The 9797-nt window shown below is 31.4% G+C and overlaps 1 protein-coding gene across 1 annotated transcript in view; it reads right to left on the reverse strand.

Annotated features, from left to right (window-relative positions):
- Window positions 1-6077: 6077 nt before the first annotated feature.
- LOC25483919 (type-1 glutamine synthetase 1) overlaps window positions 6078-9797 on the reverse strand; it is a 4474-nt gene continuing 754 nt past the window's right edge. The window contains exons 4-10 of the mRNA XM_013612639.3: window positions 9716-9759; window positions 9502-9631; window positions 8582-8727; window positions 7520-7708; window positions 7033-7262; window positions 6659-6795; window positions 6078-6533 (exon numbers count right to left, since the gene is read on the reverse strand). Coding sequence (XP_013468093.1) covers window positions 6471-6533; window positions 6659-6795; window positions 7033-7262; window positions 7520-7708; window positions 8582-8727; window positions 9502-9631; window positions 9716-9759 — 939 coding nt within the window. The 3' untranslated portion in view covers window positions 6078-6470. The remainder of the gene's footprint in view (window positions 6534-6658; window positions 6796-7032; window positions 7263-7519; window positions 7709-8581; window positions 8728-9501; window positions 9632-9715; window positions 9760-9797) is intronic.

Consider the following 9797-nt stretch of genomic DNA (forward strand, 5'->3'; position numbering starts at 1 on the left):
AAATCCGTCACAACAAGCCCATTTGATTAGATGAGATACACCCGCATTTGCATAAGTTGTATATGGGTGACGAAGAAAGTAATGAAGATTTGTTTTCGGTTGCGGAGGAGTGGCATGGTATTCAAGAACGTCTCGAAAGAGTTCCGTTCCAAATGAAACTAGAAATCAAAGAGGGTTTGCGGTTGTTAGCGTTTCCAGAGACCACAATGTTGTTACCACCTCCAAGAAAGGTGCCAACCAAAGGAGCTCCCAAAAAAATCAAAACTACACCAAAAACAACACGTAGGATCCCATCTTCGTGGGAGACTATTGATTCTCAACATCCGGAAAGTCAATCTTCACCACGAAAAAAATCTTCACAACCTAAAAGAAAAGGTGCTCGGATTGGCATTTCTCCGGTTCCGGTTCCTAAGCCTACCTTGGTTTCAAGAAATTATGATCCATCGAGTCCTATGTATTACATGCCAAAATTCATGAGACCATATATTGAGGGAATTGTGGATGTTATTGGCGATGGACATTGTGGGTTTAGGGCTATAGCCGAATGCGTGGGTTTGACGGAAGAAAGTCATGTTATGGTGCGGAGAGCACTTATTAAAGAGTTCAAAGAGCATAGAAACAAATACATCGAGATATATGCGAGCGAGCGCCATTACAACTACATCTTGGATGGATTACATCCTCCCAAAAATGCAAGTAATTTTGCACCTCCCGACAAATGATTGACATTGTCAGATATGGGACACATCGTTGCATCTTGTTACAATAGGCCGGTGGTAGATATGACTACCCTTGATATTGGAGTCTACGAGACTTTTTTTCCCACTTAGAGGTAAGCCTCCGGTTAACCCGAAAAGCAACATGATTTGCCTTGGTTTAATCCCAAATCATTATGTCCTTCTTTTGTTGAAAGATGATTTCCTACTACCTCCATCATCTACGGAGTGGAAGCTACACAAGAGCAAAGACGCGGCAACTTGGGAGGATGAATTCTTGGATCAACACGATCGTTTTCGAACACTCATGGAGATTGAGCTAAAAGAGAGACCGGTTTTCCCAAAAAAACCAACAAATCAAGACAATCCTATTATGTTTGATGACACTCCGGTTAAAGGAAACGAAGAATTTGAAGATGTTCTGGAACATTTAGATGATTTACTTTCATTTGATGAAATATGACACTTTTTGGTCGGTGTTAATCCGTTTTTTGGTCGATATGCGCCGACGTATTTTTTCAGATATATAATGTAATGACTAATTTTTTGGCTAATATGTAACTAACTTTTAACTAATTATATATATATATATATATATATATATATATATATATATTTATATCAATATATTTGAGTTTCATATTTATTATAAATTAATGTACTTTATGTGTAATGTGTTGCATAATGTGGAAAATTTGACGAATTTCAAACAATTGTGAAACGTTAACGCATTATCGGTTTTGTGTAATGTTACCGAATAATTGATAAACTATGAAATGTTGATGTTTGTGATTGCTGGATGTTGTTGTTTCGGTTTGATTTCATGCGGAATTGCCGTTTGAAATTACAGGTACAAACAGGCCAAAATGGCTAGAAAAATCATTGCAGACTGCACATGTTCTGTTTACTGGTGTGAACGGCAGTTAAATGCCGCTGGGGGCTATTAGGTAATTTTCTTGTGTCATTGTGAACTTTTTGATGTGAATAAAGCAATTTTCTAAATATACAGGGCCGACCCATAGTCCTTCGAGGCTGGGCTATGACACCGGGCCTCAAATTTTTTAGGGCCTAAAATATTATTGTTTTTGTTTGGGCACGAAAATATTAGTTGGGAGCTTCTATGAAGAAGTCGAGGAATTGACTTTTTCGGTGAAGTCGTTTAATTCAGCCAATCAGATTTCAAGCCATGACACGTCAGATGTTGGGAAAATTTTTAATATGGATCACTTGCTTCATATGTTCCACCATAGACAAGTTTATTTCAAGATCTTAACGGTTAGATTTGTTTGGTCTCTATGTTATTGTGGTACACCCTCTACACATGATTTTTCTTATTTTTCCAATTCTCTTTCCTCTTTATCACTCATTCATCTATCTCATATTTCTTTCTCTTTCTTTATTTATCCATATTCCCTTTCTTCCATATTTTTATCAAATCACTATGTCACTCTTCAACATCTTCATCATACATTCATCGTCTTCATCATCTTCATGTGAAAAAAACGGAAAAAAAAAGAAGAAAAAGAAATTACAAAATAAAATAAAATAAACATAATAAGTAATTACATTTGCATAGAAACAACAACAACGACGTAAAAATGCAGATGAAGCTATAGATCCATCACAATAAACCTACCATAGATTCCAAAACGTCAACAACAATTTTGGGTATTTTTTGTTGAAATTAAATTTATTTATTTCAATTTGAGTGCTTAAAGTTACAAAACATTGCTTGAAATCGCAAAAAAAAATGTTACTTTTGTTCATGAATATGTGTTTAAAATGAGTTTTTGATGATAAAATGACTTAAAATTATGTTTTTTTGGTTTTGGGTCGCATGGATTTTAACCGAGTCGTTATGACCCGTCTGGAGGTAGAAGATGAAGTATTAAAAAAATTTAAAAAAACCATCTTTCAACATTATGGGAATTGAACTTGTGACCAACCTTTTGAAATTATTTGCCTTAACCAACCAATTAACCACTATGTTTTGGAAAGTTAGGCGTTCTAATTTTATTTAACGGGTTTTAAATTATATTGAATGAACAAATAATTATCATTAATTTTATGTTTTAGAAATTTCAATAGTACTCCTTTTTATAAGATACAAATGTAGAAAATTCCACCGACCAAGAAAATCAATTTTTCTACTATACTATCGGAAATTATATAAAAAAACAATTATATTGATTTTTTTTTTTGTTGATAATATTATTAAACTCTTAAAGATATCAAAGAAAAATCATAAGCAATAATTTAATATTTTTACTAATAAAAAATCTTTTATATGTAAATAATATATTATTTTTCTTATTATTTATGTCATAATATATTGTTTTTCTTATTATTTAATAGAAAATTGACCATAAAGTCTATCAAAACAGTGACACTAAGAGCACGACTGAGGACAATTTTGAAAAATTTATGGTACATAAAAATTCAAAATAAAATCACTTGTCTAACCGTACCCACTAAAGTAAAGTCATAGACCTTATGTTTTAAAAATTGGACATGTCATTAAAACAGCATGGGTATTGAACTAAATTAAATCAATTGACTTAATTGAATAGCTGGTCTCTATAAGAAATTGTAGGTTCTTGTTAATCGATGTCTTTAGGGTAATAGTCATGAGTTTTCAAAATATATAAATTTCTTTTGGAGATATTTTTAAAATAATAATGAACTATTAAAGTTTTATCTTCGGTGTAAGTCGATCTGACAAACTATCACATTTGAAACCTAGTCAACATGGAAGGACATTGATCTGACGATCAAAACGGACCAAATCGACTAACGATATCAAATATAATCAATCAGATCGTTGAGTATGACCTTATTAGAATAAGAACGAAGTAGGAACTGGGATTTTGAAAATCAGAATCTTCGGTGTAAGTCGATCTTACAAACTATCACATTTGAAACCTAGTCAACATGGAAGGACATTGCTCCAACGATCAAAACGGACCAAATCGACTTAACGATGTCAAATATAATCAACCAGACCGTTGAATATGACCTTATTGAAATAAGAACGAAGCACGAACTGAAATTTTGGAAATCAGAATCTTTGATGTAAGTCAATCTGACCAACTATCACATTAGAAACCTAGTCAACTAGGAAGTACGTTTGTCCGACGACTGACCTTAAAAGAGTAAGAAGGAAGTAGGAACTTGAATTTTTCAGATCGAAATTTGATTGGTAAGTCGATCTGACAAACTATCCATTCAGAAACCTAGTCAATCGAGAAGTACACTTGTCCAACGACTGAAAAGGGTCTAGGTCACAAACGGAAAAAAATATAATTAACCAGACCGTTTAATTAGATTAACTTTTTTCTATAAAGATATAGGAGTACAAAATTTACTTGTCAATATTTTTATTATTTTTATTTTTAAAATTAATATTTAATTTAATCTTATCCAACAAACTATTGATCTTATCCACAAAATATTTTATTTAATCTTTTTATTGAATTCCTAATATTTTATGTAGAGTAAATATCTCAACAAACTATATGTAATACTTTCAATCCTATCCATTAAATATTTCACTCCATTTGTTAAATAATTTTTGGTTTAATGAATTAACTGCTCATTCAGTTTTAACATTATTTGTTTCAATAAATTTAGTTTTATATTTATTTTTGAATTTACAAATTTTCAATAAGTAGTAGTATAATAAATATATAATATATTTCACCCGATTACTAAAACAAGTACTTGATATGATATAGTGGTTAGTTTTTCAAGAATTTACTTTAAGTACACGGTTCGAAATATGTGTAAAATTAATGTTATAATTGGTATTTTAAAGCGACATATAATTTGGGACAATTTTTTTTCTCTAAAGCGACATATAATTTGGGACGGAGGGAGTATTATTAATAGGCATATCAAATCTAATAAATGCTTAATTATGTCTATAATGAAAAAAATCCACACGATAACTTTTTTATCATGATTTTTTCTTAGCTTTCCTTAAAAAAATTTGCTACCGTTGGAAAACATGTCAATTGCAAAACAAAAATAAAGAAGCAGAGATCGAACCCGCGACCAAAATGTTTTGAAAATCCGCTAAACCACTGCAATGCATACAATCTATTTGTACCTTTTTTCGCCCTTTTCTATTTGCAATAAAAAGTCCGATTATAAAAAAAGAGGAAGTCGTCTTCAACCTCCAACCGGGTCGTTTAAACCCGATTCAGACCATTGGCACCCGAAATTGAACCCGATGATTTGTACTTATTTTCAAGGTCGAAAATGATGATTATAATTCGTTTTCAATACTCTTCTAATTCTCCTCTTCCTTCCTATCTATTTAAATCACAAAATCAGGTGTTTGGAAAAAATGTTGTGTGTTGTTCAAACAACATTTAAACCATCGCCGGATTACTGCTGTCATCGTCGCGTTCATCCTATCTTTGCGCCTATGTTGCTTAATTTTACGACATAGATCTGGAAACTTTAATAACACAAATCATGACATTTTAATTTTTGGAGGTGATTTTGAGTAGCTATTTTGTTTTTTGTTCAATAAAGAAGATGATGAAGGTATGAATATGGTGATGATGTTCATAATTTTCCTGGGTTTATTTATTTTTAATAATGAAATATTTTTTTATAAAAAGGATTATCATAAAAAGGTTTATTTAAATATTTTTTGAAATAGAAGGAAGAAAAATTCAAAAAGGAGAAAAGAAATAAATATAGTGTGAAAGACAACACAATAACACTAGTGAAGTTTTTAATCTGATGATTCAAAAAATCTAAGGGCTAAAATACAATTAAATTTGACTGAAGGTACACAATACATACCATGCATCCGCCAGTATGACATGGCATAACTAACACACGCGGCGTGTTTTTATTAGCTGTAGGGTTACTTCATCGAAGAAGTCATTTTGGCAACTTTACCATAGAATTTTCCATATTAGTTATATATTAATGTTAGAAACTATCAAGTGAATTGCAGTGCTTCAGTTGCATGGCCGCTTATGTTTCGGTATGAGGTCATAGAGTCAAGTCTTGCTTGATTATATTTTGTAATAATTTTTCTTCAGTGTTTCTTTTTTTGGCCCAATTTTTTTTTTTTTTTTTACATCCTTTAAAAGACTAAAACTGGGCATACGGATTTGTTAAGACGGCCCTGTAAATATACTAAATAATCCTTAAACCATTATAAATCCATCGAGACAGTGTCTTAATTATATTCCCTTATAAACAAGAGAGAAAATGATGGTTATGGGACTATATCTTGATGAATTAATGATACTTTAGGGACTTCTTAGTATATTTATATAATTCGTGACCATCTTGGAGATCCTCTATTACAACTATAAACTGAGAAGCATAAACGCAAGCTATGAAAATTTCTCTTTTAATTTTAATGGCAAAAAGGAAACATAGTACATGGTTACTCTACTACCCATTACAAAGGGATATGCATAAAAGAAGAAAAAGGGAAGATAAAAAATATATTAAATAAAAATAAAAATAAAAGACAAGCCACACATAAAACTTGGCCTAAATCAAAACCAACGAACCAACATAAAAAAACATCTCAGGAGTCAAAGATAGGGTTTCAATAAACTTATTCGAGAAAATAACTTTTAAGAGGAGAAGTTAATGTGATTCACCAATTCTTAATATTCACGAACTTATTCGAGAAAATCGTTTTTTTGTGACTTCTAGATCACCCACACCACAACCAATGGTTGACTAGTATTTTATCCAAGTCACATTGATTCTTCAAAATCAATAACGGTGTATGAGTTGCTTGTATGCATCCTTGTTCTTCGAGTATTGATCAACTTCAGCCTTGCATCACAAGTCACATTAGTTAAACATCAAAAATAGCAGTTTGGCTGGAAGAATCACATTAATTAATGTTTTCATATCTTAAGGACTTGTAAATTGAAGATCATGTACATTAACATATTTACCATTCCGATCCCTTTTATGGCAGTCAGCAACTTATCACCAATAAATTCCTTAAGGAAGTCAGCCTTATGTAGTGCTTCCAAAGACTCCGAAAGTGATTTTGGCAATTTCTGAAGATTTTCTAGATTTGGATTTCCATCTGTATAATACATTAAATATGAAGGTTATTATAATATTATTTACTCGATCCATCCCTAACTAATGGCATTCTAAGAAATAATTAGTATGTTTTTAAAAAAGCTAAAGATTATACGAAACAAAAAAATTATGAAATATAACCATCATGCAAATCAGCAAAAAGAAACATAAAAGAGAAGCGAGGAAGATAATTGTAGCAAATTATGAAGAAACAAAAGTATGGTTTATATTATCTTACCAACAGGTTCAGGAAGAGGAAGATGCTGACGAAGACCATCAATGCCAGCAGCAATTGTAGCAGCTAAGGCTAAGTATGGGTTTGCAATACCATCTAATAATTTTAACTCAAAATTACTCACTAAACCATCAGGAGTTCCAGGCGGAGATGAAGCTCGTAGTGGAGCAGCCCTATTTTCGTTTCCCCATAATAAGTATGAACCCCATGTAGTCGGCTGCAACCGATCATAACTGCAATTAAATTGAGTAGTCATGTAAGAAAGCATAGAAGCATAATAATCTGTGTTCCTCATTTAGGGTTCCTTGGTAAATTGAATAGTGAGTGTTTATAAACAATCTTTATTCTTGGTTGTCAAACAATGTGAACTTTTTCATGTATAAGAACAATTTCAGATGTTATCAATAAATTGAAGAATTTTAAAAGGTGGTAGCACTTTTTAGTGATAAAAATGAAAATAAGGAGAATGAGTGGTGATAGATAACAAAACCTGATAGCAAGTGGAGCTAAAAATGGAAAAATAGAAGGAAGATGATAAAGAACTCCAGCCATAAATTCTTTCCCCAAAGTTGATATTCCATACTTTGATGATCCATCAGATGCCATAAATACATTTTGGCCATTCTGCCACAAACTTAGATGAACATGACATCCAGAACCCACATCATCTAATTTGTACCTTCAATATCAAAATAAAACACTTATAACATTACTTTTTTTTTTTAAAAGCCAAAATAGAAAATATATTAAAAAAAGAAGATCGGGAAGTACAAGACTGAGGGGGCATAAACCTGACCCAGTAAACCACAAAAACAACCCGTAACGGGGATACAACAAATCAGCACATAAGTGGTATACGGACAACACTCTAAACAATCACTACCACGGACAAACCAGCAAACCCACGTGTGGGCACGAAACCGAATTGCAAAAAAACGTAGAGTGAGCATTCAAAGCTTATAAAAGACGTATGGATCGACTGCCAACACAGAAACGACCCAAGATCCAACAACCCCCTTTTGAAATGAAGCAAGCTAAAAGCCCTTTCAAGCTAAACCAACCAATTACGAACCGAAGCACGCATACCAGACTTATTTAAATACATTAATAGAAAATAGGTTTTTAAGTGGACTAACATACCAAACTTTTAAAATGGACACACTCAAGCTAAAAAATAAGTTTATGACAAGAAATAAAGCAAGGCTTAAACCTTGAAATTTTAACCAAGCTAGAATTTTGTCTTTTAAATCTTAACTCCATCAGCTATTATATGCTCCCTCCGTTTCAAAATATATGTCCAATTTTTGCAATCTGCACTATTCACTTGATTTACTTTGACTATACTTTTTAACTAAAGTATAAATACAAATATTAGCATGTAAGATGTTATTTGATTTGTCTCGACAAATATTTTCAAAATATTAAATTTTTATAATTTTTTACTTTAGATAATTAAATATATTAACGGTCAAAATTATGCATTAGCATATGTGAAGTGGTTGACTTTGACATGTATTTTGAAACGAAGGATGTATGTTACAACGGAACTTACTTTGGAACAAATGTTGCAAGCAAGCCATGTTTTCTAGCAATTGCCCTAACAGTTTCACGTGTGTAAACTAAGTTGTCTGCAGCTTCACTACAAATGGTATGTCCCAAAACAATCTCAAATTGACCTTTACCACTTTCTGCATGTAACTACAAAATTTTAAGAAAATACGAGTTCAGAAAATTGGTCACGTAAATTAGAAATCAGAGGGTGTGAAGGCTCCTAATAATATTCAATGGAGATAAAGAGTTTTGATGTTCCGGAAGTTACATATTGAGCAATATATACATTGATTGGAAAAGATGAATGTATAATAAAGAAATAGAACACAAATTAACTTGAGTAAACTACCAATTAATTGGTCGCTTTGTAAATCATTCTCAAATTAGTCTCTGACTCTATTAATATTTCAAATTAGTTCTTATCTTTGCCAAAAGTTTCTCAATTAGGTCTTTGTCTTTATGTTTTTGTAACATGACTAGGGACCAAATTGAGAATTTTTTTTACTAAGACAGGGGCTAGTTTGAAATATTAATAAAGTCATAGACTAATTTAAGAATGACTTACAAAGATATAAACCAATTTGTAGGGGTGTGTAAAAATATGGTTAACTGAATTGCATCCATACACTGAATCAAACTGGGCCACAAAAAAATTGAACCATATTAAATGATTTATGAACTGAACCACAAATTTAAACTAATTTAGTTAACTAAACTTAATTTTAAAATTAGTTTTAACTTGTTTTGAACTCTTTATTATTTTCTTTTACAAATGTTTAACCAAAATTTAATTTTAAAAAAAATTACAAATTTATAAACAAAACAGATTTATATATATATATATAAAATAAATAATGTACATATAAATCGTTTTGGTAAGCAATTATCATATCTTTCATTAACTCCATAACTTTTTTTTACCTGTTCTACTGTAATACCCATAGAAAGCAAAGCAGAAGTAACTTCACGAAGTATTGGAGAAGCATCATCAAATGATGACGAGCAACAGTAAGGACTCGAGTCAAATTCTATCCATTCTTCTTTCGTTTCCCTGTTTGTTTTTTCTTCATGTTCATAAATAAATGGCATGGTAAATTGCATTAATCAAATCACAAGATAATATTAAATGGCATACCTCTTCAAGAGAAAAAACTCATTCTCAAATCCTGCATTCACTACCTATAAGCAGATTATAAATTAACAATTGTGTTTTTAAA

The sequence above is a fragment of the Medicago truncatula genome, chromosome 1 (assembly GCF_003473485.1).
Source record: "Medicago truncatula cultivar Jemalong A17 chromosome 1, MtrunA17r5.0-ANR, whole genome shotgun sequence".
NCBI classification, from domain to species: Eukaryota; Viridiplantae; Streptophyta; class Magnoliopsida; order Fabales; family Fabaceae; genus Medicago; species Medicago truncatula.